The following is an 18454-nucleotide window of genomic DNA, read 5'->3' as shown; positions in this document are numbered from 1 at the left end:
CAAAAACCTTATGTTTTCTAGCTAACAGAGGATATAGGGTCTCCCCCATCAAAGGCTCACATATCACAACAACAGGGCCAATATCTGGGCTTCATCCTATCTCCAGGCACCCATGTCCTGGCCACGGATCCCAAGAGGACCAGCGGCGCCTGCCCACACTGCCAACTAGAAAGCAACCCCGTGGCTTTCTTGACATGAGAGAGTTCTCTTGTATCTGGTTCCCCAGTTACGGCCCTGATGCAAAGCCCCTATATGAGGCCTTGAAGGGGGAAAAAAGGGAACCCCTACAATAGACTGTGTTGGGGGGCTTTTAAAGCCTTGAAAACGGAGCTGGATGGAGCCCCTACACTGGAGTTCCCCTATTTGGATAAACATTTTACCTCATCTACCCAGGAGAGGCAGGCTTTGGGGGTCCTAACTCAAAAGCTGGACCCTGATCAGAGAGTACTTTTCAAAATAACTAGACCCAGTTGCACAGGGACGGCCCAGCAGTGATGGCCACATCTCTCTTAGCGAGGCCAGTAAGCTTACCCCAGGTCAGCCTAACTCCCTGTCAGGTTCAGACCATGTTAGAAACTAGAGGGCACCACTGGCTGACTGGAGGAAGGCTAAGTATCACGCCCTCTTGCCAGATTCCCCAGATATTTTAAAGGTCCACTGGACTACACCCTGCTTCACCCTGGAGGTTAAGGGTCTCCAACATCAGTATGGAGACAGTAGAACAGACTTCTAGCAGACCTGACCTTCAAGACAAACCCCTTGACAATCCGGATATGGTGTCATTTACGGACGGGACACTTGTGAAGAGAGGCATCTGGAAGGCAGGCTACGTGATCGTGAACCTAAGTAGGGTCATTGAGGCTAGAGCTCACCTCAAGACTTCATCCACCCAAAAGGTTGAACTGATAGCCCTAATTAGGACCTTGCAGTTGGGGGAAGGAAAACGGTGAAATCTCTACGCTGATTCAAAATATGGGTTCCATGTACTACATGCCCTTGCGGTCGTCCAGAAAGACAGGAAAATGTTAACAGCAAGAATTCACCAATAAAACGTAAGGACCCAATCTTCACTCTTGTAGAGGCAGTACAGCTTCTCGTTTAGGTGGCTGTAGTCCATTGTGAAAGTTGTCAGAAAGATGGGACCTCTGTAAGCAAAGAAAATAATAGTAAGGCTGACCGATCAGCTGTTCACAGTCCGTGGAGCACAAAAACCAGATCAAATTACCACCTTGATAGTTGGCTCCTCTGAGTTCCCCGGCCACCCTCAATGCTCCCTGCTGGCATGGGAGGACACAGAGAGACAGGGATATACAGAATAAAGTGCTGGTAGCTTATGAGAGAGGACAAAATTCTCATTCCGGAAGCCCAACGAGAAAAGCTCAAACATCGACATGATGCACGCCACCCATTATGGCAGAGATGTCCAATGGGACTTGGTGCAAAAGGTCTTTCTAGGTCAGGGACTTAGACAATAAAACCAAGTTACCCTTGCCTGTGACTTCTGCACCCAAAATAAACCACAGAGCCGTCCAATCTATCCCCACTTCTCATGCCGGTCCAAGACCAGGGGGCATTTCCCGGGGAAGATTGGCAAGTGGATTCTAGCCAGGTGCCATCACAAGCAGGCTACCGATATTACCTCGTGTTTGTTGATATTTTTACTGAATGGGTATAAGCCTTCCCACCCGGGTCTGGGAAGGCGACTGAGGTCTGTAAATCCCTCCTAAAAGGGAATTCCCAAGTCTCTCCAAAGTGGTAACGGGCCTTCTTTTATGGCTCATGTCACCCAGAGCCTTTCAGCAGCCCTGGGAATAAGTTATAAATGACATGCTCCCTGGCACCCCCGTTCCTCAGGGAAGGTAGAAAAGATGAATCAGACCCTTAAAAAGATGCGAGCAAAACTCTGTCAAGAAACTGAAGAGCCTTGGGTCGAATTGCTTCCTCTCACACCACTCAGGATTCCCACCGCCCCTAGGACTCAGCGCATTTGAAATGACAGGAGCGACCCTTCTTCCAGTGAAATGACATGGGAGACCCTCCTTCCAGCCCGTATTCCACCACGCGGGAAGATAAGCCAGAACTTGCGGCCTTTGAATACTTTGGGCTGAGTGCGAAAAGCCAGTTGGGCTTCTGCTAATCATAGGCTGCCGGCACCCCTAGAGGTGATTTAGAAGAGCCCTCACCTCTGCAAATTAATCCAGGGGGTCAGGCCTTCCTTCCAAGTTGTAAGGAGAGCTCCCCAGAAAAAAATCAGCTGCTCCCCAAGTGGCAAGGTCCTTACCAGGTGATTTTTAGTCACTCCAGTGGCAGTTAAGCTGCAAGGAATCCCTAGCTGGGGACATCTTTCCAGGCTAAAATCTTTTTCTCCTGGACCTCCTCAGAAACACCTGGAAGGCCTGGAACCTTCTTCCTCACGTGAGCCTGTGGGAGACCTCAGATACCTGGTTCAAGAAGCGAGCCTCAGAGTCAGATAAGTGATTCTATCTTGGTGGATTGGTTTGCTGACATTTCTTTTTGTTGCCTCTGTTTTCCTTTTTCTTCTCTGCGGGTACATTTCGCGGCACTCCACTCTGGCAAACACCTGTTCTGCCCCTGCTGGGTCTAGAAGACGAGAACCAATGATGGGTTGCATAATGTGGGCCCTTCTCTTGGCCCTTCTCCTGGGGATGAGTTGGGAAGGAAATAACAAAGGGAAGGAAACCTGGGGAGAAAATTCAATCGTCAACTTCTCCAGCATCGTGGCCTCGGGAAATAATCTCTCTAACTGTTGGATCTGCCATCCCGGCCCACGGGATGGGGTTCCTAAGCTCCAGTTCGTACCTACAAACGAGGATGTGCCTCTCACTTTGACTTCCGGACCCATTAGGAGCACACCACTCCTGGTGGCGGAACTCAAGGAGCACGAGGATATGGCGTGTGTGACCCTTACAGACACTTGGAACCAAACTGGGCTCCAGGTTAAGCGCCCTCTTCTCTGTAAAGAACAGGGGCGGCCCTGTTGCCCCTGCGAGACCAACACCTGCCTTACCAGTGCGGGCAGCTCGCCCTCCATTTATCCCATGTCCTTTTCCATTGCAAGCTCTTCGTGTGTCCCCAACCAGACTCACTGGTGTGTGGACTCCTCTCTGCTTCCCCCGGGCGACCAACCTAACTTCTCCTGTACTCACTGGAAAGGAACAGCAACCCCTTCCTGGAGGCTCACCTATCAGACCCCATCTGCCTTCGATAGCCACGAGGGAATAGAGGAGGACGCAGAGCTAGGTGGGGGGCCGATGGACGGAGGGCCCCTGTCCCCCAGGTGCAAGAGCACACCTAAGTGGGGTCCCCTTTTACGAAGTTGGTTTAATTCCTCTTCAGCCCGCCGGGCCTGTGCCCCCGCTGGATATCTGTTCCTCTGTGGGCCGCCACAAAATAAACTGCCCTATGAAGGGAGCCCCGATTCCTCCTTCTCCTGGCCTCTTCGGGCAGTGGCCTACGCGTGTTTAGATAATGTCCACTTCCGGGGACAATGCACTGTGGGACGGCCGGGCCCAGAAGGATTAGGCGCCACTATATATAACGTCACCTCTCAAGGCAGACGTAAGAGAGCACTCGGGCTTATCTTGGCGGCAGCTGGAGAAGCCACGGGACCCGCTGCCCCCCAGGAGAGGATTGCCTATCATGAGACGACCTTAAAAAGCCTTACCCAGGTCATCGAAAACCTGGCCTCAAGCGCTGGCGACACCTCAGAGGGCCTCCAGGAGTCCCTAGATTCCCTTGACGATAGGTTAGCTGTAGATTATCTTCTGGCCACACAAGGGGGTGTCTGTGCGGTAGTCAACGACACGTGCTGTACGTACATCAACGCCTCTGGGGAGGTCGAACTAAATACCCAGGAGATTTACAGACAAGCCAGATCGCTGCATGGGTTCAAGAGCCCCAATGCCCAAACTATATAGGACTCAGAGGTTATATGCCTAACATTGCCTGATTCCGTTCTTTCCTGGGCCCTCTTGTGGCGAAAAATTCTTCTGTTACTATTCAGACCCTACCTCCTTAATCTTTTGGTTAAGTTTGAGTCTTCTAGAGGACGGCAGTTTCTTGTCAAACAGATAGTGGCACAAGGGCCCCACCTATCCAGCCCCAAGAGGAACAAGGTCCTTACAGGTCGTTAGAGCAGTCAGCGGGAGAGTTTTACTCCTCCTGGTAGGACAGGGACGACGCCCCGCTCAGCAAGAAGCAGTTTCAGAAGATGAGACCTTCGGCCCCTCCTCCTTAGGAATAAGGAGGGTAAAATCTCTCCGCTGGAGGTGGGGAGGGGTGAGGTAGACCAGGGGCTGTGTCTGGGACCTCCCCCCCCCTCCCCGCCCTAACCACAGTGCACATTGCTCTGTGCTTTTGTCACCTTAGGAGAAGAGGCTGAGAGCTACATGCTTTTGAGCATTATATCTCATAGGGATGCGGGGGCAGGATGTTTTCCAGAAAGAACTCAAATGAAGAAACCAAACTAAACCAAGCCTGTGCCAAGATGGACCCCAGCACGGACCCTCAGCTACTTTTTTCGTCGTTAGAATACCAATAATCCCGGCCGTGGGTGGATACTTAACATGCTAATAAGACACCTGCTGCGGAAGCATGTTCTGTCCACTGCGCCTGCGCCCCAACCTCCTTTGTCTCCACCTCCACCTGCTGAGATGTCCCTCCTTCGCCGCTTCAGCCCCCTTGCGGGCTTTGCCGGCCTTTGTTCCGGGAGCCGGCTGGGACGTTTGTTCCGCCGCCGTCTCTCTGGTCTGGAGCATAGGCCCCCAATAAACGCTGCCTGAACCTTTTCTTGGCCTCGTGTCAATTTCTGTTTTTGCGGAGGGCGAAAGAACCCTGGGGTCCAGAACAGTCCCGCCGGTTCCTCTTTCTTGGCTTTCTCAAGTCCCGGTCCCTGGTGATGTGGATGTCTTTTTACTTGTTTACTTGTTAGGGAGGGTATTTTTCATAAGGGAGATTTGCTACCTGCTTTCAGCGGGACGGAGGAGGGTGTGAGTGTCCTTGCACTATTTCCTAGGTAACTTATTTAATTAAGATCATCAATATTGCCAGAGTGATACCTGCCCTTTCTCTCTATATCATTGTAGGGGAGGCAAAACTTTACCTCTTCCCGTCTTAGGTTTTTGGCTAGGACTCTTAACGAAAACACTAGCAAGAGAAAAACAGTTCACGCACCCAGTGCACATCACAAGGGAAACCTAAATGAAAACAAACTCACGATGGTAACTTAGAATTCCAACTTATTTTCCATCTTCAATAAAGGAGAGTACATTTGCAGAGGTGATAGGACAAAGGAAAACAATTTTAGGCCCCAAGGCCAACAAGCTGGGAAGGTACTAATAAGGGAGGAAAGTAATGGAGGTTTGCAGATTCTCCTGGTTCCTCTCTGGGCTGGTAAATGTCAGTCTCCGGTAAAATAATTTATATCTTGCCTTTAGGCAAAACGGGGAAAGTAAAGAACTTTTCCTGTGTTGGCTGCCTTTTTTTTTTTTCCTGACTCAAAAACCTTTTGTTTAATTTATACAAAAAGCTACTAAATACAAAAAGTAGTTTAAAACAAAATAGTTTGGTTTTTTTTTTTTTTTCCTGGCAGAATTTAAATGCACATAATGGGTAATTCTGAAGAAAATGCATTTTCCCCACAGTGTTCAGGACTAAAATTCTACTGAAATCTTTGTTGGCCCCTTCTAGATTGCCTTCAGCTCAAAATAATTTCTGTGACAAAATGGTGTATTTTGCGTGGCCTATTCTACTTTTCATCATTAAAATGTCTAGGGCCTTTTTTTTTCCCTCCCTTACATCTAAAACTGATTCTCTGCTCAGTGGTGATCACATGCCTGAGACTTCTCATTTGGGGAATATTATTTTGGAAATGAAATGGCGTGGGAGGCACCCAGAGGGGAAGGCTGAGGTTGATTCCTGTATATTTCACCAGATGAGGCTGCTCCGCAGGGTGTTTGTGCCTTGTGGGCATTTAAACCTTAGACATGCTTGAATTCCATAACCCTTTAAGATGACTTCTAGTCAAAAGTCATCCCCGTCTAGAGTCTAGAACTATGATTCTAGGCTTTTCAAAATTGGAAGGGATTCAGGGTCTCTGGGGAGCTCAGCTAGAGCAGCAGGTGACTCTTGTTCTTGGGGTTGTGAGTTTGAGCCCCACATTCGGTATAGCAGTTACTTAAATAGATAAAGAAACTTTTTTTTAATTGGGAGGGAGGGGGGTGCCTGGGTGGCTCGGTCGGTTAAGGTTAAATGTCGGGCTGTTGATTTCGGCTCAGGTCATGGTCTTGTGGTTCGTGGGTTCGCGCCCTGCGTTGGGCTCTGTGCACAGAGCCTGCTTGGGATTCTGTCTCCCTCTCTGTCTGCCTCTCCTCTGCTCACTCTCTCTCTCTCTCTCTCTCTCTCTCAAAATACATATGTAACATGGGAAGGGATTCTAAAGGTTATAAAACCCCAAATGTATTAAATAATACATAAATAAATAAAACCCCAAATACCTTTAGATCTGAAGGAGAATGTGGGCTCTGAGAAAGCAAAATCAGGTGTGACAGCTGCTTCCCAGAACGGACAAGACCACTCCGGGATTGTGACGGAGTGAGACAAGTCCCCTGTGTAATCATGTTCGGCATGCAGACACAAATGCAACACCACAGGCAAACCTCAAGAACGACCACACATCCCCGTCTCAGCTAACCGCTTCTTTACCCATTACAGTTTCAGCCCACTCTGTTCCTCCATGTCCTAATAAACATCAGAATATTCAGTGCTGCCACCAGTCCCCCGATTTCCAGCGGCATTCATCCAGAGCAACCCTTCCCTCTTTGACTGACCCTCTCCCAAACCCCCACCACAAACTGAAATCCTATAAATCCCTCCCACCCCTCTCACTGAGACACCGCAGCTCCCAGCCTCCCCGCAGTATGTGAGATCTGCGCTGCGGTAACAGGTACCATCAGATTTAACTGGGTTTGGCCACAGGTCCGCCTTGGCTGCTGGGCTCCAGCGTGGCCACAGACAGGGCGGAGCCCCTATCGGTCTCCCAGCCCTCCTACCCATCCATCCCAAACTTGGCTGCAGACTTTCACTTAAGTTCCCTAGATACAGCAACCTCTCTTAGCAAGTGAAGCCAAAAGGAACTTCCTGCAGATTTCTAAGAACATAAACTGCAACAGAAAGCATTCCTTGTTTGTGATGTATCGATAGTTTTTCGGTAATCAAGTTTTCACAGAAGGGAACAGTCACTCCATTGTATGATTCTCAAGCACATTCCCTCCTCCTGCCCACGTCTTAACTCAAATCCCAGTTGCTTTAGTTCTGTTTATTTTCCAAAGAAATTCCTACAAGAGCTTGGAGAATTGTGGGGTTCTCCCACATGGTTCCATCAATAAGGCTTTGCATCTCTTATAAAACCATAAGACCTCCCTGTTACTGCAGAACGCAAAGCGCAATGATACGCACATCAGCGGATCTTCATTTCTCTGGGACTCTTTGCTTCTAACTGTGTTGGCCCTTCCATAAGATTACGGCTACATAACCATGGAGTTGGAAAGAGTGAAGAAAAGTGACCTATCTGTAGTGGTGATGTAAAAGAGCGGTATCAGGGTTCTCCAGAGAAGCAGACCCAACAGCGTAGATACAGACATCTAGAAAAAGATATGTTACGAGGGACCGGTTCATGTGACTGTGGAGGCAGAGAAGCCCCAGGTTCTGCCCCCCCACAAGCTGGAGCCCCTGGAAAAGTGCTCCAAACCCCAAGGTCTGAGAACCAGGGAGCCAGCGTCTGAGGGAAGGGACAGCTGGACATCCCAGCTCAAGCAGAGAGCAAACACGCTGCCTCCGTCTTTGTTCTACTCAGCCCTCAATGGATTGGATGATGCCCGTCCATGTTGTTGAGGGAAACCTGCTTTACTCTGACTCCCAGGTCATGATCCCGGGGTCATGGGCTCAAGCCTCTCGTCGGGCTGCGTGCTGAGCATGGGGCCTGCTTGAGATTCTCTCCCTGCCCCTCTCGCCCGCTCACTTGCTCCTCTAAAAAATGAAAAATAAACTAATTTTAGAAAGAGAAGCAGGACACCTGGCTGGCTCAGTAAGAAGAGCATGCGACTCTTAATCCCGGGGCTGGGAGTTTGAGTTCCATGCTGGATGTAGAGCTTACTTAAGACAATAAATAAATAAACGTAAAAGAGAGACAGAAGGGGCAAGTGGTTGCCTCAGTCAAGGGCTGGTGAAGGTCACGTAGAACGAGGATGAGAGTAATCCCTGGCTCTGACTAGTCTAGGACACTGGGAGATCTGAACAGTGGTGGGAAAGGGCCGAAGAGGTAAGTCCTGACCTTTGGCCATGAGATTCACTCCATAGGGAGCGGGGCACATGCCTCGGCCCAAACGATCTTCGCGTCTCAGAGGGAAAAGTCTGTTTCGGGTCTCCAGTGGCCCTGGGCGTGGCAGGGCCTTCCCCATAGCAGCCCCGCATGGTTCAGGCATCTCACGAACAATGCGAGCCTGCAGAGACAGGGGCGCCTAGCATCTCTGTTCCCGGAGTGAGCCTTGACTCAGACATCCTGCCTGGGATGACCCAAGGTGTTCCTGTATGTAGAAGTGACTCAGATGTTACCCTGTCAAAACTGGGGCTGCCACATAGCTTGAGTTCTAGATACCATTGCTTTCTATCTCCCTGGCCCCTTCCTTGTTCCGTGTAGCTCCCTTGGGTGCAGGAAAAAGCTCTTCTTTTTTTCTTCCCCCCCCCCAAATTCCCTGTGAGATTTTTTTGACAACGTAGAGCAGGGGTCAGGAGTCTAGTCATAGCGTGTTGAGGAGAGGAAACCCATTATAGATGATATTTTTCAGAAGTTAAACACAAAGGGGAGTTGAGAATGAGACAGGAGCATTTCAAACGAGGAAGGCCAAGGACCAGTTAGTTTGATTTCAGCTGCAAATTCTATTTTGGCTTTTGTGCTGATGAGAAGTCAGAGAGTAAGAACTTGAAGGGGAGCTCAGTTTAGGAGAGGAAGGTAGACTTGGAAACAAAAGACAAAAATAAACACGTGCCTGTCAAAGTAGGACTCAGGCCAGGTGTGTGCCAGCAGAGAGGACCAGGAAGTTTCCTGTGTCACAGGATAAACCAGGCCCATGTCCTGGAGACTCGGTTTTGCTTGGAGGGGGCCTAGGTTATCCAGAGTCATATTTAAACAAATCTCGTATATAATGAAGTAAAATGATGTGATTTACCCCAAACTTATGGGTAAGACCCAAGACTTTAAGAGTATTTCTCACTTGAGTTGGGCAGCGCTGGGAGCTCCTTCCTGAAGCCCCTCTGGTTAGGGTGCTCGGCTGGGACCACAGTGAGGTCCGGCCCAGGGAACGAAGGAGCAGCTCTAGAAGAGAGGGTGCACCTGCTTGCTTCTGGAAGAAGTTGCCCTTAAATGAGCTTCTGAGGGAGGAGCAGGACTTCGTCCTGCAGATGCTGTAGAAAGAGGGGAGACAGCACCGGAACCTGGAGGCCTGGAAAGGTGCTGTGGGCTGAGGTTACCCCATCTTCCAAATTCTTCGAGAGGTGGATAGGCCATCGGAGGGGAGGGAGAAGAGGCCGAGAGGAAGGAATCAGGGAGACAACTAGATCCTACATTTTCTTGACCAGATTAAGTGTCTGAATTTGGTGCTGGGGCCACTAAGGAGACATGTAGGGGTTTTGAAGCAAGAAGTGACATGATCAGATTTCCATTTGGTAAAAGCCATTCTAGCGGTCTTGTAAGTCAACCGGAGCAATTACTTTTTGTTGGTCGTTTTTTTCTTTTTTAATGTTTATTTTTGAGAGAGCCTGTAGGTGGGGGAGGGGCAGAGAGGCCGGGGACAAAGGATTGGAAGCGGGCTCCGCACTCACAGCTTCAAGCCCGATGCGGGTCTGCGGGTCGGGTCTGGCTCATGAACCCTGAGATCATGACCTCAGCCAAAGTCAGAGGCTCAACCCACCGAGCCACCCAGGTGCCCCTCTTTTGTTGGTCTTAATCATAACCTGAAATAAAGGCAAAGTACAAACTGGGGTGGTGAAGGATATGAGCCACATATATAATACAGGATTGACAGCTTTAATATAAAAAATTCATACGGAAGAATAGGAAACAGCATCAGAATGTCTGGGGGGGGGGCAATTGGCCTGGAAAAATCTCTTCCAGAGTATATTAAATAGTTAATATGAAAAGTGATCAGCCTCGCTGTCCTATAAATGTCTAGTAAAATAATAATTTGATCCATTTCACCCATCCCATTAGTGATGACTAGGGAATAATTGTTCTCAGTGTTGGCAGGAATTAGGTGAGAGGCTCATTCCCATTAACAGTGTGATAGGTTTAACTTTGGCAATATGCTCGTAATTCAACTCCTAGACCCGATGACTATCTTTCTGGGAATTTATCAGAAAGTTTGTCAGGAAGTATCAAAGATGTGGACAAAGATTTATGTATTTATAAAGCGCGCTAGTTACAGTAGATTAAAAAAAAACCCACTAAGATGTCCCACAATCTTGGGTATTACAGGAACCTACAATATGATATTATGTAAGTATAAATAATGTTTCTGATTATGCAAAAGCATCTTCAATTCTGCCAGAATGTGAACAGAGGCTGTCATTGGTTGGTGACATTATGAGTGATTTCTGCTTTGTAAAAGTGTTTTCCAGAGGTGCCTGCCTGGCTCAGTCAGTGGAGCAGGAGAGCCTTGATCTTGGGGTTGTAAGTTTGAGTCCCACACTGGGTGTAGAGATTACTTAAAAATAAAATCTTAAAAAAAATAACTAAAAAAGTGTTTTCCCATGTTTTTAATTTTTTTTTTCATGACAATAAGAGGTTTAACCCCAAAATAAGGAATTGCAGGCCAAATTGCTTGCAGGAAGGCAACTTTGAGGCAGTGAAAACTGAATCACACACGGGCATTCCCAGTCTACCCTTGAACTTTCAACCCACATAAACAACAGAGTAACAACTTGCCCTCTTCTCAATCCTTACCATCACTTGACAGGCTTAATCTCATTTAATGCTCCCAGTGCCTCCCCAACTTCAGGATAAAAGAAGTGAGGCTTGAGGGGGGAAATTCACCAGCCCAACGCCTTCCGTTTCATTTTAGTGTTGTCTTGACCCTCCCTTTTTGCCCTATCCCCTTTTATTTAGTCCAGCCCATCCTTCTGTATCCTGGTCTTTGAGCTGAAGACTGCAAAGACACGGACCCTTCATCTCTCTGGAAAACTTCCCCTCCCCACCCCACCCCCCAGAGCCAAGGCCTGGGAGCTGGGGGCAGGCTTTCCTGAGATCACTTCCCGCTTCCTTCTTCCCCGCCTTTAACTTTGGCTCCTGGGGCCACAGCCAGCTTGGTCACTTGCTAACCAGGCTCCTGGGTGCCTCTTCCTCCAAGATCAGAGGTCAGTGCCTGTGCCCGCTCTGGTTCCCCCCCCCCTCCCCCCGAGAGAGCACTTTCTCTCCCTCTGGCTCTTTCCCGGGTCCTGGGCCCTCTACCCCCTGCCCTTTACTCTCCAGCTCCCCTCCCTTCCCCCGACTTCCCTCTTCTCTCCTCCGGTTCAGTCCCCTGGTTTCCATCTCTGCCTCCATCGCTTCATCGTTATTATCATTCCTGAAAGCAAATACCAAATTACTGTATTGGGGGGGGGGGGCTTTTTAGAGCAGCGGTACATTGGTACGCAACCCATTAATGGGTACCATGCCTCCCAATTCCCTTCTCCTAGGATTCTTTTAGGGGTTTAGGGCCTATTCGGCTGTGCACCTGCTCGGCCACACGGGGCGGTGTGCGCTCGCACCGGGAGTCTGCGGTGGGAGGGGGGCGAGCGGGCGGATCCGCGTGGAAAGAGCGGTGGGGAGGAGGCCGGAGAAGGGCGTCGAAAGATCCATCTCCCGGCCTGCATCTCCCAGGCGCAAGTTCTGACGCCCGCAGGACACCCGGTGACCTGCTGCCCCAGGAAGGCTGGACATGGCAGTTTTTCCAAACTCCTGCCTCCCCGCGTGCCTGCTCGTACTCACTTTCTTCCAGCTGTCCAGGCCCGATTCGGGTAGGTCCCCCCGGCTCCGTCTCTGGCCCCCTGGGGTTCCCCCCCCCCACGCCCCGACCTCGGCCGGGGTCCGGGTGGAGCAGACGGCCCTCCGTCCGTGTGAGTCCTCAGCTCCCCCCTGCACGCCCGGTTTGCGCAGCCCCCTTCGACGTGATCGGCCCCGCGGAGCCCGTCCTGGCCGCGCTGGGGGACGACGCCGAGCTGCCCTGCCGCCTGTCCCCGAGCGTGAGCGCCGAGCGCATGGAGCTGCGGTGGTTCCGCGGGAAGGTGGCGGCCGCGCTGCTGGTGCGCCGGGACGGCCGCGAGCGGGAGGCCGAGCAGACGGCCGAGTACCGCGGCAGGGCCACGCTGCTGGACGGCGACATCGCGGCCGGGCGCGTCGCCGTGCGCATACACCGGGTCCGGGCCTCGGACGACGGCGAGTACCGGTGCCTCTTCCGGCAGGACGGACGCTACGGGGAGGCCAGCGTGCACCTGAAGGTGGCCGGTGAGTGCGCGGGTTCGACCCTCTCCGGTGACTTCCGGGCGGCGTCCGTTTTCCCGCGGCTCCCTTGCTTTGGAAGCCACCGCGTTCGTCGTTCGTCGTCCCGAGAAATCCCTTCTAGGGCGGAAAAGGCTGGCGGGCCGAGGGTGGGAGGTCAGCGGGAAGGCGTTGGAGAGATGGCCCCATGTTGTGATTGCGAGGCTACACCACATCCTCTCTAGTTAGCGCGCCAGAATATGCTGGATCCAGCCCCAGGCCCCAACATTCAGGTTGTGTCTGCTTGTAACCATTCCGGTGAGGGACCCTGTGCCGCGCTTTTCCGTTGCAACCTGAGGCTGCCGCGTGGATTCGTGCCTAGGGACGGGCTTCCCAGGATCCTAGAGGTGGCTGCTCGCTAACATTGTTGATCCACCTAGAAAAGTTTTTGGGTTTTGTTTCCCTTCTCTGCTTCAAGCCAAATTTCAAACTAGGGAGAATGGTAAGCATTCAGGAGGAAAGTATGCGTTGGGGTCTGACTTTCCCGCTTACTTGGAATGCCATCAAACTAATCTCTTTCTGAGCCTTATTTCCTGCTATAAAACTGGGCAATGCATCTGTCAAACAAGATTTGGCAAGAATGAAATAAAGTGAGACAGTGTATACATGAAACTGTTATTGTTACTCTTTTAAAGTGATAGACATCTTTGAGAATCTCCTGAAAGTGGCAGGCAGCCCTTTTCATGAAAAGAATACCCATTTTCACATATACACACAAATCAAAACGTAGATTTAAACTAAGAGCTGTGGACAGGTGTTTAAGGACTCTCCTCTGCAGCTTGGTGTTTTTCTATACTCTGTAGAATTGTAAGAATATAATTAGGCTGAAAACAGAAAGGGTAAGAACAGCTTTATGTTGATATATGTTAGGACACTGGGGCAAGGAGGTTGAAACCATTTAAGAAAATTCCTGAATCAGTATCACACGGAAAGGAAACTTAAATTGTCAGCTACAATCTTAATGCAGGGAACCTCCAATCCCCCTTCTCCTCAGGGACACTTCTCTGTTCACATCTTCTCTGTTAAATACCTACTCCTGGTTCTCCTCCTCGAAGTCTTTTCATAATATTTCCAACCACAAAGCCCTCCCCATCTCTGGAGCTCCCTCACCTGCCTCTAAGCCATTGGTCTTGCTGTTCCTGCTGACTGTGTTCCTATGTCTGTCCATCACACTCCTGCTTACATTTCAAACACTAAATCCCAATATGGCATCCCTCTCTGATAACGTTCCTTTTACTGACGCCTCAGTTTCCTCGTGTCATGAAACAGAACATGAATCCCTCTCATTCCTAGTCTCCGTGTGCCTTTCTTTCTCAGACTGTGTAACCCTATGGTTATAAGGTTCCCAGAAGGGTGTCCACTAAAGGAGTGAGGCCAGCTTCTCTCTCCGCAGCTCTGGGCTCTGATCCTCAAATCCATATGGAAGTTCAAGAAAGTGGAGAGATCCGTCTGGAGTGTACCTCCGTAGGATGGTACCCAGAGCCCCAGGTGCGGTGGAGAACTTCCGAGGGAGAGTGGTTTCCGTCCACAGCAGAGTCTAGGAACCCTGATGAAGAAGGCCTGTTCACTGTGGCGGCTTCCGTGATCATCAGGGACACCTCCATGAAGAATATATCCTGCCATTTCCAGAACCTCCTTCTGGGCCAGGAGAAGGAAGTAGAGATCTCCATACCAGGTCAGTGAAATCAGCGTTGGGTTCCTATGTGACAGTTTCCGGGCCACATCACCTAGGGCACCTGCCCAAGCCATGCCCTCATGACACAGTCGTCTACTTTCTCCCCACCTAAGCTCCTGATCCCCGACGTGAGGATATATTCTCATCACCCTCCCCCCACCCCGACCATCTCTGGCTCAGGCAGGGACCTTTCCTTATTCTTTGGTCATTGAGTCCCTTTCTGTGGCACACAGAGGTGACATGTCCCCTTCCTTATTTACTTCCCACATCCCCTTGGCTCCCATCCTGCTCCTTCCTCTCTTTCACTGCCCTCCCCTACCTGAGATCAAAATTTTTCTGAAAAGCTTAGAGCAGCACTGGAAGGACTCATTTTTGCCGTGGGAGGAACGGGGGAGGTCTAGGTCGTCTTCTCTTGCAACCCCCTTTGCAATCGGGAGCAGAGGCAGACTTGCTCAGGGCTGCACGACAAATGTCCTTCTTGGGGATTTCGTTTCAGCTCCCTTCTTCCCACGGCTGACTCCCTGGATGGTGGCAGTGGCTGTCATCTTGATGGTCCTGGGACTTCTTACAATTGGGTCCGTATTTGGCACTTGGAGACTATACAGGGAAAGAGCCCGACAGAGAAAGGATGAATTCAGCTCTAAAGGTGAGTCAGAGGCCGCTTGTCAGGAGTGCTTCCGAGTGGGGGTGGACCCAAGTCCTTTCAGAAGATATTTGGGTCTAGAATTCTGGAAGTCAAGATGGGGGGTCGTTATAAGGCACCTGAAGCCGCTGATCCCCAACATGAAGGTCTGGGGGGCAGAAGGAGTCAAAACCAATGCAAACTGAGATATTAGACCTGATGTGTACTCACTACCCACCCTCAGACTCCCCTCGCTCCTAACTCGGTTTCCCAGTAAAGATCAAAGATCTGATCCCAAGCCAGTAGGAACTTCCTGCACATTTCTTAGAAACATAAAATAAATAAACCATAATCCTTGTTCCTCATTTATTGATAAAGCTTCAGTAATCAGGTAGAGATGAACCATTTATTCCTTTGTCATTAAGGTATTTCTGTTTGTTTTCCAGAGAAACTCCTGGAAGAGCTCAGTAAGTTCTCTCTTCTTGTCGTTAGTTCACCGACAAGGTGTCCCCTCTCTCATTAGAAACCCATCAATGACCATCTCGTTCTCTTTCATTGCAGAACAGAAAAAGGCCACCCTGCATGCAGGTGAGTGACTGAGCTTCTCAAGGGCTCTGAGGCTCTATCACCCAGGGATTCAAAGTCCTATAATACTTGGACATAAAAACACTAACACAGTTTCGTGGTGAAGATAGATAGGGGAAAGATGATGTAAACGGGCTTCACATTTTCCTCGAGGCACACAGAGGGCCCTTGGAAGATGTTTCGAAGACAAGCCCCTGTAACAGGCGCCCCTGAGGCCCTGGGGACAGTCAACTCACACATCACCTTGTGGCTTTTGACGGAAGAGGAAAATAGAGACGGCAGAACAGGCCAAACACCTCTCCTCCTGAGGACACCTACCAAAGTCTAGAACAGTCTAGATAGATAGATAGATAGATATTTTTAATTTTTTTATTGTTTATTATTTTTGAGAGAGACAGAGACAGAGACAGAGACAGAGAGCAAGCAGGGAAGGGGCAGAGAGAGAGGGAGACACAGAATTGGAAACAGGCTCCGGGCTCTGAGCCGTCAGCACAGAGCCCGACGCGGGGCTCGAACTCACAGACTGTGAGATCATGACCTGAGCTGTAGTCAGCCGCCCAACTGACTGAGCCACCCAGGCGGCCCTATATATATATATATATATGCACATATATATACATACATATATATATATATATATATATATATACACATACATATACATATGTATATGTATGTGTATATATATGTAATTTTTTTTTTTTTTTTGAGAAGAAAGACTATGTCTTGTCACCTCTCATGCTCACTGATGCTCAGACCGGCTCTCTCTCCGTCTCTAGTTGACGTGACTCTGGATCCAGACACCGCCCATCCCCACCTCTTTTTGTACGAGGATTCAAAATCTGTCCGGCTGGAAGATTCACGCCAGAAACTGCCCGAGAAACCGGAGAGATTTGACTCCTGGCCTTGTGTGTTGGGTCGTGAGACCTTCACGTCAGGGCGACATTTCTGGGAGGTGGAGGTGGGAGACAGGGCCGACTGGGCGGTCGGGGTGTGTAGGGAGAATGTGGTGAAGAAAGGGTTTGACCCCATGACTCCTCAGAATGGGTTCTGGGCTGTGGAGTTGTATGGGAGTGGGTACTGGGCCCTCACCCCACAGCGGACCCCTCTCCCATTGGCAGGGCCCCCCCGCCGGGTTGGGATTTTCCTGGACTATGAATCAGGAGACGTCTCCTTCTACAATATGGCCAACGGAGCCCATATCTATACTTTCTCCAATGCCTCCTTCTCTGGTCCCCTTCGGCCTTTCTTCTGCCTGTGGTCTTGTGGTAAAAAGCCCTTGACCATCTGCCCACCCACTGATGGGCCTGAGAGAGTCACAGTAGTTGTCGATGCCGAGGACTTTGCTAAGGAGATCCCGCTGTCCCCTATGGGGGAGGACTCTGCCTCTGGGGATGCGGATACCCTCCACTCTAAGCTAATCCCTACCCAGCCCAGCCAAGGGGCACCTTAAGGAATCTCCCAGCTAAACCGTTCTCCTTTATGCTAAGCCCTCCCCTCAGTCCTCTCTGAGTCGCCAGCCCCCGACCTCACCCAGCCCCTGTTTCTTCCTGTTGGGTAGGGATCAGTTGGTCTTGGGAAGGTTATGTTGCTGCTGTTAGAGAGCGTGGGGTGTAGGGCCTTCCTAATCTGTTTCTGTACTGGTACTCAGGGGGCAGGCACGTGACTCTGAAGCTGTTTCTAGTGTCCTCCTACCCCTCCCCCCAGGCCACATCCTATAGGGAGGGACAGCTCGGCTATCGAGATGGGGTTAGGTTGGCATGTGGTTATGACAGAAACATCTCAGTGTCCAGAATCGGGATGAGTAGAGGAACAGGTTTTACACAAGCGGGAAACCCAAAAGGTTCTGGGAAGGGAAAATTCGAGGCTGAAGTCCCATAAAGGAACCTGGGGGGACATCGCAGTGGAGGAAAGGGAGGGGAACATAGGCCAATGACGAATACCTGGCCTGCTCCTAGAGTTTTAGGGCCTGTCTCTCACATTTTCTAAGACGTGTCCTACAGAGTAAAGGGAACTGGCCCTACTCCTGTGGGATCTGAAAAAAATGGTGTGGGAGCGTGGAGAAGGGATGAAGGGAGCAGGGCTGGGGGCCCGACAGAAGATCTGACCCCGGAGAAAACAGGAGACAAAACCCAAGCTGTATGCGTCGCCACGACGCGGATCCTGCTTTCCTCTCTGCGGCCTCCTGTTTCCCCCTCACCTGGAGTCATTCCAGCCTCACTTGCTGGGCCCCACAACTTTCCAGCTCTCTTCCTCCTTTTGACTTAGAATCTCTCCATCTCAGAGCCTTTCTAGAAACCCTGGTCGGTGATGTCCCCTCTTTAGCAGCCGGTGTCGGCCTCGGGGCCCCTCAGCCCTCATCCCAACATCTGCTTCAGCCCCCTCAAACCCCCCTTCCATCCGCTCCCCAAGCAGCTCATGCCCACACCCCGCCACCGGTCACTCTCCCCGCCCAGCTTTCCTGCGTGCCGTTCTCCCCGGGGTCCCCGGAGGCTGTGTCATCGCGCTCGACACAGCTAGACTGACCGCACCCGCTCGTGTTTGCGCTTTCCCGTATACTTGGGGCTTGTCACGCCCATGGACCGCAGGTGTATCTGGGCTCGCCCCTTCTACTTCCGTTGTGTTCTTCCAGTTTCCAGCATGGGTGTCGCCCGTGGTCTTGACCTAATAAATAAGTCTGTTGATTGCTGAAAGCGGCATCTGCGACCTTCCTTTCTTTATCCCAACAAGTGGAACCGAGACAGAAACAGGAAAGAAGCCGCCGGGGAGCACAGCTGCCCGGCCGCGGCAGCGTGGTTCTATGTAGCCAAGACTCACCCGCAGGCCTGACGGCAGTGGGCTCACCGAGGGCGCAAGGGCTATCGTCCCAGGAGGGTCTAGCTGCTTACAGAAAGGCCAGGGTGCCAGTCGCTGCCTCCCCTCAGCGTCTGTGTGGGTGGTGGCCCCATATCGACGGCTGAAGAGGTAACGGACTACGGGTGTC

The 18454-nt window shown here is 50.8% G+C and overlaps 1 protein-coding gene and 1 long non-coding RNA gene across 3 annotated transcripts; one reads left to right on the top strand and one right to left on the bottom strand.

Annotated features, from left to right (window-relative positions):
* Positions 1-964: 964 nt before the first annotated feature.
* Positions 965-2529, bottom strand: LOC125939422 (uncharacterized). Its single transcript, XR_007463048.1, has 2 exons — positions 2442-2529; positions 965-1145 (listed from the first exon to the last, which is right to left on the bottom strand). It is a non-coding gene; the product is annotated as an uncharacterized LOC125939422 (long non-coding RNA).
* Positions 2530-4796: 2267 nt separating this feature from the next.
* BTN1A1 (butyrophilin subfamily 1 member A1) lies at positions 4797-18164 on the top strand. Of its 2 annotated transcripts, XM_049654722.1 has the most exons (7): positions 4797-12069; positions 12209-12556; positions 13983-14264; positions 14761-14910; positions 15333-15353; positions 15448-15474; positions 16251-18164. In XM_049654722.1, exons 1-7 carry the CDS (start codon positions 11991-11993, stop codon positions 16922-16924), a joined length of 1581 nt encoding a protein of 526 aa, XP_049510679.1. In that variant the 5' UTR covers positions 4797-11990; the 3' UTR covers positions 16925-18164. The 2 variants fall into 2 exon arrangements, with proteins under 2 accessions (XP_049510679.1, XP_049510680.1); XM_049654723.1 differs by lacking the exon at positions 15333-15353.
* The last annotated feature ends 290 nt before the right edge of the window (positions 18165-18454 follow it).

This window comes from Panthera uncia (genome assembly GCF_023721935.1).
Source record: "Panthera uncia isolate 11264 chromosome B2 unlocalized genomic scaffold, Puncia_PCG_1.0 HiC_scaffold_25, whole genome shotgun sequence".
NCBI lineage: Eukaryota > Metazoa > Chordata > Mammalia > Carnivora > Felidae > Panthera > Panthera uncia.
This window is presented reverse-complemented; position numbering and strand designations above follow the sequence as displayed.

Bases quoted from the DNA above. Each gene is read 5' to 3' on its own strand.
- BTN1A1 (XM_049654722.1), top strand. From the start codon at position 11,991: ATGGCAGTTTTTCCAAACTCCTGCCTCCCCGCGTGCCTGCTCGTACTC. The intron at 14,911-15,332 runs GTGAGTCAGAGG...TTTGTTTTCCAG, and splicing joins GGATGAATTCAGCTCTAAAG to AGAAACTCCTGGAAGAGCTC. The intron at 15,475-16,250 runs GTGAGTGACTGA...CTCCGTCTCTAG, and splicing joins AAAGGCCACCCTGCATGCAG to TTGACGTGACTCTGGATCCA.